The 21,833-nt window shown below is 52.1% G+C and overlaps 1 protein-coding gene across 1 annotated transcript; it reads left to right on the top strand.

The window, feature by feature from the left end:
- Positions 1 to 972: 972 nt before the first annotated feature.
- On the top strand, positions 973 to 21,321 carry YWHAG (tyrosine 3-monooxygenase/tryptophan 5-monooxygenase activation protein gamma). Its single transcript, XM_062614886.1, has 2 exons — positions 973 to 1,239; positions 17,648 to 21,321. Exons 1-2 carry the CDS (start codon positions 1,153 to 1,155, stop codon positions 18,302 to 18,304), a joined length of 744 nt encoding a protein of 247 aa, XP_062470870.1. The 5' UTR covers positions 973 to 1,152; the 3' UTR covers positions 18,305 to 21,321.
- The last annotated feature ends 512 nt before the right edge of the window (positions 21,322 to 21,833 follow it).

Here is a 21,833-nt window from a genome sequence, read left to right as displayed (position 1 = left end):
CCATTCAACCCCATTCTCTGCCACTTATAAAGCGGCGCTAAAACCACAGTAAAGAGGGGGATCTCACCCCAAAACGATGCTGCTTAATAAAGCATCACCATTGGAATTCCCAAACCAGTTTGTCCCCAAACACATGGGTGAGACCATGGCCACGGGCAGAACAGCCAGCGCAGGCTCTGGCCATGGGGTTGCTCTATGGAAACCGGCACATCCCTACGCCACTGAGGTTTCCTGGGGGGATTCAGGATGGGGATCACAGGCGGGATGGCCGTGTCCTCCAAGGTCACCCTCACACCTCCCAGAGCACCTGCATGGGGACAGTGGCATCAGGGTGTGCGAGAGGGAGGACTGTGCTTGCCCATGCACAGCCATACATCAGCACTGCCGGGCTCCCTCCAACCGGGATAATGCATTTCCACTGGGATCAGCGCGGCTCCCTTCATTAAGCCCCTCTCCTTCCTCCCAGCATCCTCTCAGCACTGCTTTACCCACAGGCTTTTCCGAACGGGGTTTCTTATGGCACAGCTCCTATTTCACGTGTTCCTGATGAGGAGCGCGCCACGCTCCCAGCCTGCCCACCCCTCCGCGTTGCTCTGCAGTGGGTCGGATGCGGAGCCCCACTGAGCCCCAGCGCATGCGGAAGGGGGCAGAGGGACCACGCTCTGCGCCAGCCTGGCCCAGCACCACCACGGGGCCTGTCCCCGGGTGCCTGCGCTCAGTGGGTCCGGCCCCGTGTGCCCGGTGTGGGTCCCGCCGGGCGCAGCCCCCCCCCCGGGGACCCCCCGGCTCCCATCCCCGTCCCCGCGGCCGCTCCCGGTGAATCAGCACCAGCGGCCGGCGGGACCCCGCGGGGCGGGGTTAGCGAGCCCGAGGGGGCGTGGCCTGAGGGAGGCGGGAGCGGCGGCGGCGCGCGGGGCACGACGGGAGTTGTAGTCCGTAGCCCGGGTCTCCCCCATTCCCAGTCACCCCGCGGCGCGCGCACAGCACCGGGTGCAGCCGCCGCCGCCTCAGCCGCAGCAGCGCCAGGAGCCGCCGCCCGCCCTCCTCCTCCTCCTCCTCCTCCTCCCGTTACCGCCCTTCCTCATCCTTCCTCCTCCTTCCTCCTCCTCCCGGAGCCCGCAGCCTCCTCGCCCTACCCCCGGCCCCGCGAAGATGGTGGACCGCGAGCAGCTGGTGCAGAAGGCCCGGCTGGCCGAGCAAGCCGAGCGGTACGACGACATGGCGGCCGCCATGAAGAACGTGAGTGCCGTCCCGCGGCCCGGGTCTGCCCCTCCCGCTCCCCGCTCCCCTCCCTTGGTGCGGGTTCGTGCTCCCCTCGCCCTCCCCGTGCTGCCCCCCGCGGTGGGCGCAGGGCTCGGACATGGGGCGCGGGCCCCATCGCCGTCCCTCCGTGCGTGCTCCGGTCCTTGTGCTGCCCCCGGTACCGGTTGCTGTGTCCCGAGCCCTTTGCGTTTCCCTGCCCAGGGACGCGTTGTTCTCTCCAGGTCTCCATCCTCTGCCCTAGAGCCCCCCACGCATCCTCTGCCCTGCTCTAGAGTCCCCTCCCCAGCCCCGAACCTCCTCTCCCCTGCCCTAGAGCCCCCATGCATTGCCGCTTGTGCCGCCCCACATCCTCTCCTCTGCCTTTCCGTCCCCCTGTGCTCTCCCCTGCCTTAGAGCCTCCTCCCTGCCCCACACATCACCCCTTTACCCCATCCCTTCTCTCACCCCACACTAGGCCCCCCTCCATGCCTCCCGCATCCCCTGTGTGCTCCCATCCCCACTGCTGCTCCCTGCCCTGTGCCAGCACGGGGGGCACAGGGTGCAGCGTCCCTCAAGCGGTCACTTGGGGGGCTGCCAAGCCCAATGGGGCAAGGTTGTGGGGTGGGGAATAGGGAAGGGGGGGTGTTGCATGCACACCTCGTCCCCACGGCCCAGCTACCTCCCCGTGGCTCCCATGCATCCCTTCCCGTGCGCGGTCGGTGAGGCTGGGGTGTGCTCGTGGCCCCGGAGATCGGGAGCCCTTTCGCTGTCAAAGCTCTTTATTTTTACTGCACTTGGTTGGAGATTTATGAATTGAGTCATGTTGTATTCATTTCACGCTCTTAAAATAAAGACTCTGCGTATAGCGGGCTGATCTGATTTGTGACACTGAACGGCTCCCCTTCAATCTTGACATTTTGACAATATAAGAAGGGAGGAAAAAGAAAAGCCCCGTATCTCTGATCTGATCTTGCAAACAAAGCAATCGTGGGAGGCAGGATCAAGTCATTCCAGAAGATTCTGCATTTGTCATATTGCAGAGAGGCTAGACTGGGTGGAGGGAGGGAGGGGGTGCTTTAAAGGGGAAAACTGTGCTTTATGTTTGTCTTCTTAGTCAGGTCTGAACCTTTGCGAGGAGCTGGGGTATCCTCCCTGCCTGATGGGGAGGGAATGCTGATCTAGGAATGTCGCAGTCTGCCGTGGGTGCAGCTCTGTTTGCCCATATTGCACCATTTTGTCAATAACCTTGCATTGATCAAAGCAGACAAAACTGTCACAGCCTGAGCACGGGGAGGGAGGAGATGGCTTATCCAGGAATGAAATATGGATAATGGGAAAATGATATTACCATATTAAACCAGCCGGGGCTATTCCTTTGCTGCGCTATGGCTTTTATACTGTTTTCTGATAACGGCATCTGTTCGTTTCCAAGCAAAGCCTGCTGTGTGAGCACATCCTACAGCTCATTTCCTACGGATAATACAGCCGCTATGACAAAGCCAACAGGGATATGCCTGGGATGCACAGCCCTGGTGCAGCATTCCCGCTGGGCAATGTCCCTAGCCTGCTGGGTGTTTAAACCAGAGGTGGTGTTGGAGATGATCTCTGTGTTTTATTCCCTTTTAGCCCTGGTGAAGCAGTACCCGAGGCTCAACGCCGCTTATGGGTCTCCGTAAGGAAGCGATTCCCAGCGGGAGAGCTCCCGCCACCACGGCAAACAAAAGGCAGAGCTTTTGTTCTCCCTTGCTGCTCCGTGCTGCCCGAAGCCGGGCACGGGCGGCGGTGCCGGGCACGTCAGCCCCGGTCCTCCCTGTCCCCAGCTCCGCTGGTGCGGGAGGCTGATGACCTCGCACTCATTTCCGTAGCAACGCCTAGTGATGTCATATGCCATGGTCCAAGCTGCAATGCACCCAGGTGGTAGCAGAGAGCATGCGGGCTGCGTCTAGAGAAGGTGATGCAGAAGCATCCCCTGGCTCTTGGCCGGTTTGTCTCCCACCCTCTAAAGCTGCCTGCTTCCTGAGCACCGTGCTGGGGAATGCCACACGGCTTTCCCTTAAGCCTGCTGGGGTTGTGATGGGTGTAAAGGAGGTTCATTCCCCTGCAGTTTGAGCGTTTTGGTGGTGACATGGCATTGTTCTGCCAGCCTCAGCCCTGCCTGCTCAGAGCCTGTGCTTGGCTATAGTAGTGGTTTGAAATGGAAATGGTGTACTGGGCCCCTTTCTGGCTGCTGATTCATCTGCTGATGCTTGCCACAGTGGTGTACAGGATCCCAATAGTCTCTTCCAAATAATATCATATATATAGTAAGTTCTGGCTCCTTCCTTGCAGCAAAGGCTTTGTGCCAGTGCCCCTGGTTGGTGCATGCAGTTGCATTGCTGCTGCAGGAGTGGGGCTGGTCCTTCAGCCCCCAGATGTGACAAATTCACTGGGGAATGTCAGTAAAACACAGCAGATGGTCCCCTCGCCTACCAGCAGGAGCAGGAGGTGATGCCACACCAGGGAAGGATGCGGGGCTTAGCCCATTGCTCCAGGGTATGGCTGCATGATGTTGGTCATGTCCCTTGTCACAGTCTGGGGGTACAGTCAGCCTTACCATGCATTGGAGAGCAGGAATGCACCTCGCTGGTCAGTGGGGAGGTGTTGCCTTGGGCTTGCCAGCCCACTTGATGCTGTGCCCAAGCAGCACCAGCAGTCTCCTTACCAACTCATTGGTGTTTTGCTGCCTGCAGTGCTTATGGTTGTCTGGTCCAGCTTCATGAGGAGTTTTCTGTCCAGCCCAGCACCAGGGCTGTGGATCGATATCCATTAGCTGGGGAGCAGTGATGTTGCTGGAGGCTTTTTCGCCCTGCCTGGGGAGCAGAGCACGTGTCTCCCTGTAGACCTCTGGGGTAAGAGAGGATGTGCAGGAGAACAAGCCAATTGCAGTAACTCACCTAAAAAGGCTGGGGGGAGGATTATTATTGCCCCTATGCATCATGCAGGTATGGGACCACATGGCAGAGTCCTTGAACCCATTGAAGGTCTGCTGCGTGTGGAACATGTGGCTGCTTGACTTTGGGGACCATGGGCTGTGTGGGTTGATTTGGGGTGAGGGTTGGAGCTGTTGAAAGGCAGATGGCTGCTGCCCAAGCATTAGACCCAACTGGGTCTTGGTGCAGTAAATGGCAGTTGTGGGTGGAGGAAAAGAGCAAATGTGGGTAACCACAGGCCTTCCCTGGCACTGTGCTCCTGCCATGGTGCTCACCAGCCTGGCAGGCTATCACCCACCACATCCAGTGACCAGGTTAGCACAGATAGCAGGGCTTCACACACACACAGGCTTGGGAAGAGCAGGAGTAACACAAATCCCTCCTATCTGCAGGTCCCCAGGGGAGCGGGGCAGGGATGATTAGCTGTTTTCTGCTCTGCACTGTAGACAAGACAAAGGGTGAGGTGGGAAGGCCTTCTCCAGGTGGAGTGCTGGGCAGGCCATCTGTGATGGTAGGGAGGGAGCAAGGAATGTAGTAGCACTTCCCAGGGAGGCTGGGGAAGGCTCTGCAGAAACCATTTCCAGTGCTGAAGTGGAGGGGGTCTGTCGGCATCTAATGACTACATCGATGTTCTTGCTGCCACCCCCTGTGCAGGCAAGATGCTGCTCAGGCTCATGGTGCCTCCTGGACCACTACAGCATATGGCTGTGTGCTTCCCAGCTTGTTCTTACTCACAGAGGATCAGGCATAGAGAAGTCCTCTCGCCCGTTAGCAACGAGGGCTTGTTCAGACCTGAGTGATGGGGTGGTTCTTGGGCAGTGTTAATCCAAAAGCAGAGAGCAGGGCTTCCTTCCCGGAGGCCCACAGCGTCAGGGCAGGGTGGCTGCTGTCCCGCTGTGCTTCCAACCTCCTAATGGTTCTTGGCGTGGGTTATCTCTGTGTAAAGCACTCTCAGGACCTTGTAGTAGTAGGCTGAGTTGTTGCACATCTGCACCCTAGCCATGGGCAGGTAGCGACGTGCCCTGTACTCGAGTGCAGTGGACACTGAACACAGGAACTGTGTTAACTGGTGAGACTTCAGCAGCTTGAGCTCTTAGAAACTCCCCACTGAGCTCCTGGTAAGTCTTTATGTGCTTTAGGAAAAGCCACTTGTGAGACTGTGCTGGGTTTTTCTGTTGACCAGGCGTAGCAGCCAGGCTTGGGTTTGGTTGGAAATAGGTCTTTGAATTGAACAAAGATGATACTGGGACTGTGACAGAGAATTGAACGCTCTGCAGGTGTCTGGGGTACAGGGAAACAGTCAAGCTCTTGGACAAGGAAGGGCTCTCCAGGAGCTCCTGCATGTTTTGGGCTTAGCCAGATCTTTTGGATGGAGCCTGGCCCTGAAAGTGCCAAAAGGTTGGTGGGGATTGTGTCGATCTGCTGTTTGTGGTTGGAGATGACTGGCTCCAGGAGTCTCATTGGGTTTCTAGTATTTGTTCTTTTGTTTGAGGCTTTTTGCAGTTGGTCTTTTTTGAGCACCAGGTAAGCTTGTGATGTGTATGGACAAGCCCTGTCTGCCCAAGCTTTGTTCACCAGCTGATCCCAAAGGTGCTCTCTAGAATAGACTCTTTGGGCGCTGGTGCTGTGAACCTGGGCTTGCTCGAAGCTACAGGAGCAGCAGTTTAAGGGCAGTCACAGAACCTCAGCTCCAGAAGGGTTTTCTGAACTGAAACCCACACCCCTGGAGCACATTCGCTGCGACTTCACTGCACCACTCCATAGCAGGGTTATCACATGCTTGGGTGTAGCACAGTTAGGACTGAGATGAAGAAAGAGGTCAGTGTGCACAGGATGGTGCATAGATGGAGGATCAGCAGGCTGCTTTTCTGCCTCCCACTGAAATACTCCTATGGGATGGTCTGTGCCATTCAGGGTGGGATTAAGCTGTGCTGATGAAAGGCAAAATGAGCTTGGTAGGAGCTTTGTAAGCCTTTGTTGTCAGAGGCCTCTGGTATTGGCCTACTGGTGAGCAGTCTTCACCTTGGATACGGTCTTCTGTCTTGAATCTCTAAGGAGTTTGTGCTCCCTTGGGTTCAGTAGCTGCTCTGGGGCAAGCTCATCTGGGTGCTGTAGAACTGCCCTTCTGGGTAGGGTGAAGCCTTGAGCGTGCACATCTTCATGCCAGGAGGCATCAGAAAAGATGAGGTACGCTTGGCACATTTATCACTTTGATTGATGTGTATCTGTAGCTAGGAGTTGATCCACTCCCTGTGACTCTTGAGGATACAAGAACAAATGTATCTTTAAGGTGTAGGTGATGGAACAGAGGCTGGGTGGTAGCCATGACTTCGCATCATGGAGGAACCTCCATGGATGGTGATGCATCTGGCAGGGTATAATACATGAACTCTACAACCGAACTCTTTTGTGCAGCTTCATGCTAGGTAAACCATGTGCAAATGGTTGCATAGGAAGTTGTGTGCAGGAGCACATATTCCACGCTTTTGTGTGTCCAGCTGCCAGTATTGAGTAGCATGTTGGGAGCTCGATACCAGCCTGGCAGGGAAGAGCAAAAAGGACTGTTGGATTAGTTCACACTAGAGCTAGGTGCTTGGCGCATCCCAGCCAGACACCAGGGTGTTCAGAGGTGGATACAGAGGAGGAGCAGGTTGGAAAATGCCTGTGGTCTGGCCTGAGGGAGCCTTTCCTCAGTAGGGTTGGTGTTTCAGGCATGTAGGATCTGCAGATCTGAAGCTGCCCTCTCCTTTTCTGCCCAGTTCTACCTCCTGACCTGTGGCTGCCAGTGAAACGTGAATGTGTACTGGAATAACTGTGGTGCAAGGCCCAGAGAAACAGGATTTGCCTGGCTCCCCAAGCAGTTCTCCATTGCCCATCTTGATAGGACGCAGGCATCATCTTCCACTTCACTGTGGCAAACCTGTGATGCAGGGCTCGGGTTGTCTTTGGTCGATATTTCCAGGCTTTCTTCAACACCTCAGTGCTCCACAACTCAAGATAGCTTTTTCCAAAGCTGATGCTGTTACAAGTGGTTTTGGTCTAACTGGCTTGAAGCCACCTCAGCCCTTCTTTCCTTTGCTTCCAGGCCTTTGTTATTTCTGCCTGGAAGGCTGAAAGCCTTCACCAACCTCTGTTCTTCACTAGAAAGGTAACATAGCTTGTCCTTGACTGAAGTCTCCCTGACTCCCTCCTCTTAGATTCACACGTCTGCAGACAACTGGCAATGTGATGTCTGGAAACCAGAAAGATAATGAAAACAGGAGCAAGTATTTACTCAGTTTGGTTCTGCAAGCAATGGTCACCACTGGGAAGTGACAGCTTGGAAACCCATTTTAGCATCTGCTGAAACAAAGGGGAAGTAGCTGTGGATTTGTCTCTGAGCTGGTGAAGATAGGCTGGGTTTGTGTTTCCACCTCTGAAGCCTTTGGCTTGCCTTCAGGATGCTGTTGAGATAAATGGCCGTGGACGGTTTCACACTGGTGGTAGTCAGATAAAACGCTCTGCCTGTGCAGCTTTAGGTTTGCAGATGGGGGGAGCTCATATTCACCCATGGGCACAAGATGGCTTTGTGGGAGCCCACCTCATGGCTTGCACAGTGTTTACACATGGGTGGTGGAGGACCCTGCAAGATGAGTGAGGCTGTGAGGGGAGCATGGAAGCGCTCTCCCATGTAGGATATAGCACTGCTGAGGTCCCTCCTGGTCTCTGCTTCTGCCTTCTCCCACCTTGTCCCTACACAGCAGAGCAGCCTTTAGTAGCTATGGAGGACTTCACACATCTGCACTTGGTCTGGAGTGAGCAGGAAAGGGGAAGGATATAGACCCACAACCAGCTGGCTGTGGGGTTTGTGTAACTTGGTGCTGTGCCATCTCCTCAGCTGGGCATAGCCAGTGCTGTCACAGCCAGCTTTCTTCTGTCTGTCCCTCTTGGCTGCTTCATCTAATGAGCAAAATCCCTCTTCCCATCCTAAAATGAAGGAAAACAGTGACAAAAGGACTTCCATTCTGCTCTTTATTCCTTTGAAGTAAGAAGCTTGTCTCCTTTCTCCAGAGCCTGGATGTCAAGGTGCTGGATTCCCACCCATGGCTCTGGTGGGGAGCCTGTCTCGGGGAGGAGCTCAGCAGCAGGATGGCTTTGTCCAGCTTCTCCTAGTGCACAATGACAGCAAGCCTGAGCTGCTGCAGCATTCCAGCCCCTCCAGTGGGCCAGAGCTGCTGGAGCACAAGGGTTGGGGCTCTCCCAGGAGGCTCACGCTGGCTGTTTGCTTGGTGGGGGCTGGAAATGCCCAGAAATGGTAAATTCTGGAAAGCAGAGCTGAAATGATGAGGCAGCAATCCTCGGCCTGCAGGAAACACTGATGAGGCTGACTCTGGAAAGCGGTGCCTTTGTGTAGCTGCTGAAACAAAAGCCTTTGTCTGCCTGTTTAAATGCAAACTTCCCCCCAGTCTCAGGTTTTTCTCTGCTAACCTGGTTTTAGTCACATCTCAGGAATAACCCAGCACATGCTCAATAAGGTGTTAAACAAACCTGATTTGGGGCACAAAACTAGTGATCTAGTGACCAGGGGCAGTGCATTAGTTAACAGCAGGAGGAGAGTAACTAGAGAACATGTCACTGATGATGGCATGAGATTCCCTTAAAGCGATCCCCAGCTTAAGGATTAGAGTACTTAATGTTTTTCTTCCCTAAAGGAGATGTTGGAATTGAGTCAGTCTATGGGCGTTTAAGGCAGCTGCACTTGGACGAACCCAAGTCTGCAGAGGCTCAAAGTATAAACCATTCCTTAATTGTTTGCAAATTCCCTCTGATCTTACTGGATGGGCTGGCTTGCTTGGGATGTATCTTTGCTTACGTACCGGGCAGAGCTGCTTGGCGTGTCAGCGTGCTTCTGACTCCTCTCTAAGATGGTTACAGCCAGGCTCTAGAAAACAACAGCGACAAGCCTCAGCCTCAAACAAGGCTGCTGATGGACGTGTTGTTTGGACAGTCATGGTGCTCCGCAGCATGGAGTTTATTAATAGTAGTTAGGAGAAGCTGTTGCTGTGCTCTGTGCTAACAGATAGGCTCGTAGGAGACCTGCGCTTGTGAAAGACTAACGCTTAGTATTCAGCAGTGATTGAGAACTTGGGGGGGGGATTAACAGCCTTTGATTTACCCCCAGCTGAGGAAGGCACCCCAGCTTTGCCTTTATGCTGTTGGGCTTTGTTACGTGGGATGAATATTTCATTACCTTGAAGTTGGGAGCTTGGCTCTTTGTGTTTGGTGCTGTCAAGACATCTGTGCCTGTGGGGCTCTGTCACCTGTGGTGCTCTGAGATCAAATCTGTGGTACTTAGTCCCTTAGGCTTCAAAAGAGGGCCGGGAGGAGGCAGCTGGAGCCAGGAGAGGGTGGTTAAACCCACAGTCAAATCTAGAACAGTAAAGTGACCCTCTTGCAATTTAATATTGGCTGCAGTGTTCCAGAAAGCTGCCAGAGCAAAAACGTTCTGTTCTGCACGTTCAGTGAAGAAATGAGATAAAATTGCCTTTGCTACAGGTGTGTAAGATCAAGCCTGAAATCCCTGAAGCAGTGGGAGGGTAAAGTACATCTGGAGGGATAATCGCCTTCCTCACTGATGCAGAAATGAAGCCTATGGTGGAGCTTGCGTGCTGCAGTCCACCTGGGTGTTCTGCAAAGCCTCTTGTTTAATGTGGTGAAACACAGGAGCTGCTGGTTCCGCAGAGCAAAAGATCTTGGGGTGTTTGAATATTTCAGATGTGCACCAAGCCCAAAGCCTTTGGGGTGATGGCACGAAGCAGTTAAACTGACGGGCTGGCTACAAGGAGTTGTTTGCATGGTTGCAGCTTCTCCCATTTCATCCTGCAGGAGCATGGCTGTGCCGTGCAGGAGGAAGCCGTGCAAGCAGCCAAGAAGTGCCCAGTTCATCCTGTTCCAGCAGAGCTGGGAGCAGGCTCGCTCAGCAGCCAGAACTTGCTCTCAGCCTTTCCCAAGGTGTCCTGCCCATGGCACATCATCTCTCCTCTCCCTGCTTGGCTCAAGTGAATAGAGGTCGTGGGTACAGCGTCAGTTTTTGAGCTCCTGATTAAGGACAAGCCCTGGCACTTGAAGCTCCGGGGAGGATTTGATGATCTGGTGGCAGGTACTTCCCACCTGGCAGCAGGGCTGGAGGTGAGCAGGAAAGCACTAGCATCTGAGCCAGATTAGCATGCTGAGAAGCTGTGAGGTAAGTCTTTAAGCAGCTCATGCTCCCAGCAGCACTGAATACCCTCCTCACAAAACACTTGGTCCATTTATCTAGTATGTCCCTGAAGTCTGTCTAGTTCGGCTTTGTTTTGCCATAAATCGGAGGGGAAACAAATAGCTTTCCCCTGTGTTGACCAAGAAATGGCCAGTGGGCTTGCCATGGATGTCTGCTTCAGTTAAAAAAGCCTGGGAGTGGATGGAGTTTCCTGAAGAAGAATGATGCTTGAATGGAAAAGACCCCTGAGTCTTTAAAACATGTGCAGAAATGTTTTCAAGGAAGAGCTGCGGTTATTCTCCAAGAGCTTTTCAGCTTGCACATGGAGGTGTCTCGTGCAGCCCAGAAAAGCCTATAGCTTTCTCCTTTCCAAAGGATCTCCTGTGAGCTCCTCAAGCTTGTGGCGTGCTGCAGGGGCACATCTGAGCTCCCATGGCAGTGGCATGCTGTGGCACTGGTCTTCCATGTGCTTTGCAGGAAAGGCATGGAAGGGAACAGACTGGATGAGGCAGGAGATCTCCCCAAGCTGTGGAGAAGGGTGGTGATCTCAGGCTGCTCTAAGGTGCTTGCAGAAACACAAAAGTAGGCAGATGAAGCTTGCCAGCCTTGGGCTGGGAATAGCTTGGCATCCCTTCTGTTGCTTTGTAGTTAGGAGGCAAAGGGGCTGGTATCCCATCTGCTGGAGATGGTGTGACGAGCCCTGAGTGACAGTCCTCTTAAATGCTAGGACTGATGTGGTTTGAGTTGCTGCTCTCTCCATCTGGTGGCAGGAAGGCACTAGACCAACAGAGATGGCTGCTTTATTCCCAAGAGCTTTTCCTAGGTAGTGGCAACAAGACAGTGAAACAGGTTTTCATCTTGTTCAATAGCAAGGCTAAGGAGAATCAGGGTGGTAATAAGGCAGACAAGAACAGCCTGGGCATATTTCCTTAATGGCTCAAAAAGCAGACACTAGCCATAGGAGCAGCTAAAACACACTGCAGTGCTAATTGAGAAGTAGTTTGTAGCTCTGCACTGATGCACTTGAAGAGCATACATGGTGCCCAAGCTGGGACTGTTCCTTCCAGCTGGTTATGTGATGTGTCTGGGTTCACCCTCTGTCAGCTTAACAGCCATGGCAGATTGCAAGGGCTAGGAACATGCCTGAAAGCCACGTATGGAAGGCAGGAGGATGTTCCCTTGTGCTGGCCTTATCTCCAGAGCTGCAGCAGAAGGTGGTGAGGCAAATCGCTGGCACCCAGGTGCTCTGCAGCAGAAAAGGCTTGAGCCGTTAGACCTAATGCTGAGGCTGCAGCGCTGCAGATAAGGGCTGGTACATGCAGTGTACCAGAGGCAGAATAGAGCTCAGCACTCTGCCATTGTCACTGGCTTTCTTGCCTTGGCTCCCTTACAACCTTTTACATGCAGGAATGCCCCAAGCAGTTGAAACTTGCTCCTTCTCTAGCTGAAATCCAGCAGAGCCAGACTGAAGAGGAGCAGATGTGCCAGCTCCAAGGACTGATCAAACCTGTGTGTAGCACAATGGAATTCAATTTGGTTTAAGTAGCTCTTAAGCTACAGAGGCCAATGGCATGAATGAGCTCTTGGTTTTCACGTCTCCATCACAATCTGAAGACTTTGTCTTGGGTGGTTCAAAGTCAAACAATAAAGGCTCCAGAGTGGGATGAAAGCCTCTGTTAGCAGTAGGAGCATGCAGAAATCCTCATCAGTGTCTGGAGTGCTTAAATAGCCTTGGAGATGCTATAAGCAATTAACAATCTTTGCAGACACTGGTCCTTGATGTACTCAGAGCAATTTAAAATGTAATGGCAGACCCATCCCAAGTGCCTTCAACTGCTTTCCTGCAATGACTGCTGGCCCCAACACCTTAAAAAGTGGGAACTAGCATAGGGTTATTCATACTGAAACAGTCAAATGAGACAGCAATGGGGAACTAACTTCTGCCCACAGCCTGCTTGTGCTTTTCTGGTCCTGTCTGAGATGAGAAGAAGGGCTTGACCTGCAGCTGAAAATCATCTTGGCCACACTGAGATCAGCCACGAGGAGAGAGGACAGTGGAAGGAGTCAGCAAGGGGAGAAGGTAGTGGTGGTGTTACTTCCACTTTGGGAGGATGACGTGGGGGAGAAGGCAGGGGGAGGAATAGACCCAAACCAGTGCAATCTGCTGAGATTTTAGATTTAGGTCTGGTTTAACACACGCCTACTTTGTGCCAAAGTAGGACAGTGCTGAAGAACAGCATCTTTCCAACTGCTGCGATGGTGTCGTAGGGCAGCTCGCTCTGGGGCGCACAAAGGAGAAGCTGTTCTTGCCTGGGTTGTGCAACATCTCATCATGGCTGTAACGAAGCCACTGGGTATGGTGAACGTTTAATGTGCTTGGGGGCAGGCATTTCTTCAGAAGCTGAATGCAGAGTGAGATGGGGGTGATAAAACAGGCAGTGCCTCTGGTGTATCACTTCCAAAATGACCCTCAGGCTGCTGAAGGGGGTGCTTGCAGGTGGGTGATGGGGTCCCACAATGGCTAAAGATAGGTTGAAGCTGGTGTGGCTGCAGGTAGTCGTGAACGTTATCAGTTGCTTGAGCCTGAAGGGATTGTGTGCTGGTTGCTCCCCTTGCTAGTGGCTTCAGAGCAGCTAAGAATGGCAGTGGTGGGATTTCTGGGCAGAAAGTTGTTTCAAAAGCATATTTGCTTTCAAAAAGAAGAATGAAATGGGAAAGGGGACCTTTAGGCCAGGCCTCAGGGTCACTTCCAAGCAAGGGTTTCTGTGGGGAGCTAACGTGCTTAATTACATGGTGCAGAGCTGTAGATAGAACAGAGGAAACACAAGTGCCAAGGAGGAGACAGCTGTTGTGTATCCTGGTGGAAGAGGAGCTCTGATACTCAACAGCCATTCTCCCTGGGCAGCTGGAGGTTCTCATGGTTGTCTCTCTCCTTTGTAGATGCCTCGTGTCTTCAGGGACTCAGGCAATCGGAAAAGCAGAAGTGTTGAGGCATAGAACGTGGATTAAACTGTCAAATGTTGATGGCATTCCTCAGGGAAGAAGCTGTGGGTATGCTCAGCTTGCTCAGCTGTATGCTTTAAGATAAGACATCAAAGCTAGGTAGGAGCCATAAATGGGTGGGCACTTAGTTATAAAACCAGGTAAAATGTGTATGAGGATAAACAGCTAAATCAAAATCTTCCTTTGCAGCTACTGTAGGGTCCTCAAAAATGGTTATTTCATGGTGTATGCAGAAATTACTTCAGACTTATGGGTGCAAGGTGAAGAGTGGACTATACGAGTCCTGGAGTAAGCCCTGTAAGCAAACTAACCTGCCACTGCCTGGGAGCAAACCTCCCTGTAGGTCTCAAAGCCTGCTCATTAGGATGCTTCTGGAAAGAAGGCGCAGTGGGACCAACCTTTGGGCTTTGGAGTGCATGGACCTTGCCATGAGGGGCAGGTTTGTTGCAGCTTCTCACCCAAGGCTGAGCCTTGCCCTGGCTGCGGTGTGACACTTGGGCATGCCAGGAGCGTGCCAGGTTTTGGGCAGAGTGCTGAGTCCGAGCTCACTGCTGCAGCAGGGACATCAGGAGAGCCTCTGAAGAGCTTTGCTGCAAGTCAGAGGCTTTGCTTTGTACAAACCTCTGCGCTCTTGAGCAGGAGAAACCCTCAACTTCCAGTAGTTCTTGTCCAATGGGAGCTGTTGGACTGCCTCTACGGCTTTAGGGCACTTGAGTGTTGGTGGTGCAGACACTGCACCCTCAGAGGCTGCAGGAACCAGTGAGAGTGGAACTTGGTAGCATCCTCAAGCTTGGTGATGGAGCGTGTCTCCAAGACAAAGCCTGTCAATGAAGGCTGCTCCATGGCAAGGTGTCCTTTGCCCTTAGGCAGGGCTTCTGCCTGCAGCTCTGGCACGTGTGTCATGTGTGGTGACAGGGCACAGGGGAAGCTCTTGCAAGTAAGATCATTACCTACAGACTAGCAGGGAAATGAGAAGCACCATGGCTGACATCTCCTGCTGCTCTGTGTTGATAAAGAGCCACTCTTGTGGCTGGGCTTGCTTGGGGGGAGAAGCAGAAAGGAAGATGAAAAAGGTCTATTTCCTTCTTATTTTTCCCTTCAGAATAGCTGAAGACTTGCATTTGTCAAGCTTCCAGCTGTGTGAGTGTGTGGGCTAGCTCTTAGTGCTTGGATGTTCATGCCACATGCAAGTCTTGATTCCATTTCAGCCACATGCATCTCCTGCCCCGATGTGCAGGGGTATGAGGGTGAAATGAGACTTGACAGTTACTGAGGTTCGTGGTGCTCAGTAACTAGTAGTTAGTGGTGTTAGTTCTGCTTTTCTCTGCTGTCAACCAGGGAAGTAAAGCTCCCAACTGACTGAGCTTCCCAGAGAGCAGTGAGACTTCCAGGCAGAGCCTGCCAAACTCAATGCCAAACTGAGGCTTTGCTTTGGATATTTGGTCTTTAGCTCCATGTAACAGCGCTGAGAATGGCATTAGGTGACTTGATGCTCCCAGGCTTGGTCTGTACGTGAGGGTGCTGCCCTTCCAGGGTCTGAGTCAAGAAGGGGGAATGTTCTGCTGATGTTAATCTGGATGCTGGAAACAAACATGAGCAGAAATTCCCCAAAAGGGCTTGTAATGAGAGCACTGCAACCTCATCCAGGCCTGATGCAGGATATTGCCTTATTGATGTCGCCCCACGGGCGTTCAATGCAATGCTATAAATCAAGTATATCAGAGTTTGCTGGTTAGCCTCTGGCTTGATTGAACTCACTTTGTGGTGGTATCCTGCAGTGTTAAGGATAAAGCAGCATTTGGTTGGCCAGCACAGGCTTGCAGTGAAGGCACAGACCCCCATCCGCTTGGTGAGTTGCTGCAGTGGTTTCTGGATGGTTTTCTGCTGGAGACAGTCACCCATATGGAGCTGTTGGCAAAAGCAACATGGCAGGGACTGCAGTTCCATGCTGGAGTGGAGAGTGTGTCCATGGCACAAGACACCGGTGCAGGCTTCAGCAGGCAAGTGGGCAGCAGCATCTGCAATGTGGCAGGCAGGTTCTGGGTTGATGGCAGTTCTCAAAGGCAGCTTCACCTGGGGTACATCTTTTCCACCTTCCAGTGAGTCTCCGATGAAAGCAGCTAAGCATACCCTTGCTGTCTGTTACCTGGTGTCCTGGGCATCTTGCATTTCTTCCTGCTGGGAGTGCAAGTGCCGGATGGTTTTCGTTTCTTCCTCTCTCAGTTGCAAACTGAAATATCACATGGGTGATACAGTTTAGTGTGAGGTGTCCCTGCCCATGGCAGGGGGCTTGGAACTAGATGATCTTAAGGTCCTTTCCAACCCTAACTATTCTGATTGTATGTGTGGCACTGCAGCCTCTTCCCATCCCTCTCATAGTGCAGAGGGATATGGTCCCTGTCTCTGGCCATGTTACGTGGTTCCTCTGCAGTGCATCCCTGCAGTGCTCTGCCTTTCTGGGAGCCTGGCTACTGCTAGGAAGCAGTTAACAAGGCTCCCTTTCTGCTTTGGTGAGTTCCCTGCAGAGGTCCCTGGAGGCACCTGCTGTCTCCACAGGTGGTACCTTCCATCTGTCAGCCAGTTTGTTGGAAGGATTTTGTCAGGCAACTTTCTTCCATAATCCCGAATGGCTTCAAATTTAAAACGTTTATGGCAAAGCTAATCCTACGAAACTCCCTGTTAGTTTTAATGAATCTGTCCTCCAGCAAGACTCTTCTGGTGAGAGGAGGTAAATCTTCTTTCTGCAGTGATACGTATCTGCAGACGTAGCTGGAGGGCAGCTTTAAAGTCACCTGCTTGGTGCACCCTTACAACTGGTGTCTCTGCATAGAGAGCGTCTTGCTAAAAGCCTCCTGTGGTTATCAGCCTTCAGAACCGGTGTCAGGACAGGGAGCTGTTGGAGTCAGCGAGTGTCTTGTGTGGCTGTTGGCGCTGGGCACTCCGTTTGCAACTGAAAGGTGAGAGGATAAGGCAGGCTGGGATCTCTGGATGTTTCCATGGTTTCCCTTACTCAAAGCAGGGCAGCTTACATGGGACAGGACCCTGATTAACCTCATGGAGTTTTGAGTATCTCCAAGGGTAGGCAATCCATAAGCCTACCTGCAGTACTCCACCAGCTTTCAAAGATGTCTCTAACCTCACAGCATCTCTTATTTATGTTTGTGCAGGTGTCACTCAGAGGGAAGAATGGAGTCATTTCAAAGGCCTGTAGCAATACAGACAGCTAGAACTCTGAGCTTAGAGCACAAGGCAGGCTGGAAGCAGCACATAAACAACATGTCAGGGGCAGTTAGCACGTTGCAGTTGTGCTGAGCCTTTGCAGGAAGCAGCACATCACACACAAGCCAGGGCTGTGTGCTTAAACAGCAGAGTAGCTGTATGGAGCAGCCTGGCTGCTGCACCCACTCCGAGGGCTCAGAACCGCATCTGGGATGCAGCATGGGGTCAAGGGGGATGCCAACCCTTCCTGGGCTACTTAAAGGTGGTTTATAGGAGCTGCAGTGAGATAACTGCAGCACCAAGTAGGATGCTTCCCAGTAGCTGAACTGGCCAAGGTGGTGGTTGGCAACCTGCTTGTGGGATGGCTCTGTGCTCTGCCAGCTCCCTGTTGCTGCGGGTGTGAGGCAGGTAGAAGTGATGCTGTGCATGAGCACTTATCTTCAACAGAGAAAATCCTGTGTGGGAAGAACATACTCTTAACCATGTGAGCTTTTAAGTCCTTATCTGTGCACATACCTTAAGGCAGCTGTAATTTTAACATCTAACGTATTCTTTAGGCATCTCAGAAGCATGTGCTTGTGGGAAAGCTGAGCACCCTGTAGCTATGGTATTGTTAATCCAGGCGCCTGGCTCGTGGCTGTAGACCTTTTCCACCCTCTTGCTTTGCCTGTCCCTCTCACCTCCATCACCAAGTCCAGCTCTAATCCCGCAGGTGGAAGGTTTCTCTTTCCTAGAAGACTTTTCTCACTCTGGGAAACTCTTTAGGAGCCGGAGAATACCTGGAATAAAACCAAACCCACCCCTTTTGCTGGGGGACTGGACCACGGAGTGATTTCCCAGCTGGCTCCCTCTGGGACGGGAGCAGATGCTGGATAACAGCAGGAGATACATGGGAACACCCGCCCATGCGATGGGAACATCAAGTGACTGGGGCTTAACCCGCATGTCTCTCTTGTCTCTCCCTCTGTTGATGCAGGTGACGGAGCTCAACGAGCCTCTGTCCAACGAAGAGAGGAACCTGTTGTCCGTCGCCTACAAAAACGTGGTGGGGGCACGGCGCTCCTCCTGGCGAGTGATCAGCAGCATCGAGCAGAAGACCTCCGCCGACGGCAACGAGAAGAAGATAGAAATGGTCCGTGCCTACCGCGAGAAGATCGAGAAGGAGTTGGAAGCGGTGTGCCAGGATGTGCTGAGCCTGCTGGACAACTACCTGATCAAGAACTGCAGCGAGACGCAGTACGAGAGCAAAGTCTTCTACCTGAAGATGAAAGGGGACTATTACCGCTACCTGGCCGAAGTGGCCACCGGTGAGAAGAGGGCGACCGTGGTGGAGTCCTCGGAGAAAGCCTATAGCGAAGCCCATGAGATCAGCAAGGAGCACATGCAGCCCACTCATCCCATCCGGCTCGGGCTGGCGCTTAACTACTCCGTTTTCTACTACGAGATCCAGAACGCTCCGGAGCAGGCCTGCCACCTGGCCAAGACGGCCTTCGACGATGCCATTGCCGAGCTGGACACCCTCAACGAGGACTCCTACAAGGACTCAACGCTCATCATGCAGCTCCTCCGCGACAACCTAACGCTCTGGACGAGCGATCAGCAAGACGACGACGGCGGTGAAGGCAACAACTAGACCCCCCCCGCGATGGACTGGCAGCCGCACGCTGATGCTAACTACTGCAGTCTTTATTTTTTTCCCACGAGTGGGGGGGGTGTCAGGGGTGGGGGGGGGACCAGGGAGGGGACCCCTTCCCAGGGAGGCCCCCCACTACCTGTCTTTGATTGCCTCGTTGACATTTTTGCCAAAACACCACTAGTGGAAGTCAGGCTGGCTGTGCTGGTAATGGAATAGCAGCCTCACTGGCATATGGACTGTTCTGTAGATTATTAATACAAGTGGAGCTGTCTTTAATTTAACTTTATTGCTAGAAATCAAACACAACCACATAAAAAAAAAAGGGGTTTTAAGATGAATTCGTGTGGATGGAATGGCCCTCGTTTTCTAAAGGAACACAAGGAGAGAAAACAAACAAACAAAAAAAGAGAGTTCTGTGGTTCCAGTAAGGAGTTGTGTGGTTCCAGTCAGGAATTGTGTGGTTCCAGTAAGGCTTTGTGCGTTTGTTTCCGCAGTCCAAGTGCCGTTGTGTCCGTCCCCCGTCGTGGGGCATCTCTCTGCGGCGCTCTGCCTGGCAGGGCATAGCCTCAAATCCCCACATCCAGAAGGAATTCAGAGCTAAAGAATTCCGGGCTCGCAGAGCTCGGGGGTTTAGGCCATCCTATCTTTCTGGGTGATTTCTTTTTTGGTTCGAGGTATTTCTTAGGGTAGCTGACAGTATTAACACTAAATTGCAGTTTACAGTATCTCTACATTACAGCCATATGACATCAAGCCTTTTTGATTGTCTTGTGTTCTCTTCTTTCTTCTTTGCTAGTTCTTTTGGCTTGCCTTCCTGATCAGTCCTCGCCTGTGGACTGGCTTTAGCTATTCTGTGTGGCCCAAGGCAAGAAGACCGCCCGCCTGAGGAACATCAAAGCTGCTCTAGTTTTTTGGTCAACAGCTTATACCAGGTGCTTGGCTAGCGGCTGTTTCAACTCTTTCCAAGTCCACAGCAAAAAGGTGTAAGAACTTCAATTAGACAAGGGGGAAGTGTTTAAACTTAACAAAAAAAAAATGCCACTTAAATAATAATAAAAAAATAATAATAATAATAAAAAAAATAATAAAAAAGAGCATTCAGGTCTGTATGTCATGTACTGTGTTTGGTATTTCAAAAGACCATCCTGATTTTTAAGGTGCCACAGCTGCTTCCTCAGGGATTGCACTGCCATTTCACTTCTGCCTGACTTTCTCCCACTGTACCATGAGGTTTGTCAGCAGATCCCTGGCACCCAGGCTCCCTTGTTTGTCACCAGGGAAGCCGGGTGCGTTTTTCCTTTCTCCTGGGGAAGCTTGTGGTGTAATGAGTGAACTTCAGGAGCTTAGAAACTAACGTGGTAGAGAAATCCCTAACGGGAAGAGCTACAATCATAGACATTTCTATCGCCCATCAGGAGCCCAGGAACTTAGTTCTCTTCTTAACAAAGTCTTTTTCCCAAGGCTGATCTGGCTGGGGGTGGGAAATGGGACATCCGTGTTGCTTAGCAGGGAATACTTACCCTGTTTTTGGAGTAAACTTCCTTCTCGCTTTAGTTTCCCCATCGCTGTTGGAAGCTCACTGCCGCCCTCCGGCTCATAGAAGGGAAACCTCACCCTCCTGCATGTTTGATTCCGCTTTAGAACCAGGCTTTGTCCCTGTCCCTTGCGAGAGCAGGGTGCCGTGGTGCTGCACACATGGCCTGCACACGGGGATGCTGCCCCAGCTCCCCACTGTCACACAAAGCCGCTATCCCGACTCCTTGCGGAGCGAGCAGAGCCCGGCACTTGTGCTCCGGGTAATGCCATGGAGATGCTGGTAAAGCTGGTTTGGACTGGGATGCCTCCACACACACACACAGGGTCTTGCCCAGCAGCACATCCCATGAGCAGCATCCCATGGCGGGATGCTCGCGGTGCCATGGGCTGGAAGATGGCTTTAAGCTTCTTACCTTCCTTTTGCTCAACCCATGAGCAGCATCGTCCCGGCTTTATCATTTGGAAGTGATTTACTGGAATTACAAAACCCATCTTTTTTTTTGTTGTTTGTTTGGGTTTTTTTGCCTTTTTCCTTTCATTTCCCTTCTTTTTGGCTTCTGCTCTGGCTGCTTTAGGAAACTTCCGCAGGAGAGATGGCACAAGAGGGCTCAAAAGGGAGTTTGGGGGTCAGGGGCTTGATTTTTGAAGCAGCTTGAATGGTTTCTTTGGTTTTCTAAGAGATGCACTTGCCTATGATACTGTCTCTCCAGTGAACTGATTACTGCTCCATTACTCTATTGATACAATATTGTGCATGCTAGTGTCGTATTTCTATACAGTAGCTTGAACTTTATTAACTTATACTGTAGATGTTCTGTATTCCTATGACAAAATAGTCTTCAAAACCCAATTTTTTTAAAGGCTTTTTTTTTTTTTTCCGGGTTTTTAATTTATTTTCTTTCCTTTTGCTTTTTTTTTTTTCTCTCTCTCCTTTCTTTTCCCTTCCTTTGCCTTTCAGGGGGGTACAGTTTGCTCTCTCCCGATCGTGATCGTAACAAACTGATCTGTTCTGGGTGTTGCTCTAGTGACATGCGATTCTCTAGGATTTTATTTTGTTCCGAAAACAGGAAAACAGCGACAAAAAAAAAAAAGAAAAAAAAACACACAAAAAAAAAAAAGACAAAAAAAAAAAAGCAAAAAAGAAGACACCAGTGTTAGCTTAACCTTAATGTCTGGTGTTCGTCATGGTGAAACTATAACTATCGCAGTGTAGGAGAACAATGACTGTGTTCTTTGAATGAGCCTTTGTTTGTGCTTTTCGTCATGTTATATGCAGTGAAACTCTTTTTAAGGTCGAAATCAGTGATTTCTTCTTTTTTCTGCCCCCCCCGCCCCCCCCGCCTCCGTGTTTCTGTAAGGAATCCTTTCGCACACGGACCATCCTTCGCGGTTTTTTCCTCAGTGATGGAATATCATGAATGTGAGTCATTATGTAGCCGTCGTACATTGAGCAAATAAACTTACAGATCTGACGTCAAGCGCTGCCTTGGTCTCGCCTGCGTCGGGGTGATGGGAGGGGGAGGCTTCCTTCATCCTGTTCCTCATCATCCCTAAACGTGGAGGGCAATGGGGCCATGCCAAGGCCAGCTTGGATGGGGCTTGGGAGTTCCAATGGGAGGTTCCCTGGGGTTGGAACTGGATGAGCTTTAAGGCCCTTCCCAACCCAACCTGTTCCATGATGCCCTGCATCCCTACGGGTTAATGGTTCACCATGATCGCAGCTTGGAGGGTGCCCGAGGGATGCTGTGGGGATGGCCCCTGGGTGCTCCCCTGGGAGCAGGGGGGGTGGTGGGTGCTTCCTCCCTCCCTCCCCATGGTTTTTCCACTCGGAGCCGCCTGCGGTGACTCACGCTGTAAAAATATTCCCTGCCTTTGGAAGCCATAAACTGAAACTGATTCATGGGCCCTGCAATGGAGCCCGGGGGGGGGGATGGACCCATGGGAAGGGGCTGTGGCAGCCCCACGGGGTGGCAAAGAGGGGTCCATGGGT

Source organism: Pezoporus occidentalis, unplaced genomic scaffold (assembly GCF_034315485.1).
Source record: "Pezoporus occidentalis ecotype Australia unplaced genomic scaffold, CSIRO_AGI_Poc_V1 ctg179, whole genome shotgun sequence".
Classification (NCBI taxonomy): Eukaryota; Metazoa; Chordata; class Aves; order Psittaciformes; family Psittacidae; genus Pezoporus; species Pezoporus occidentalis.
The sequence above is the reverse complement of the archived record's forward strand: the minus strand, read 5'-3'. Positions and strand labels throughout refer to the sequence as shown.

What these genes read in the sequence shown, in the direction of transcription:
- YWHAG (XM_062614886.1), top strand. Translation starts at nt 1,153, where the DNA reads ATGGTGGACCGCGAGCAGCTGGTGCAGAAGGCCCGGCTGGCCGAGCAA. An exon ending in TGGCGGCCGCCATGAAGAAC is followed by an intron (nt 1,240 to 17,647) that starts GTGAGTGCCGTC and finishes CTGTTGATGCAG; the next exon opens with GTGACGGAGCTCAACGAGCC.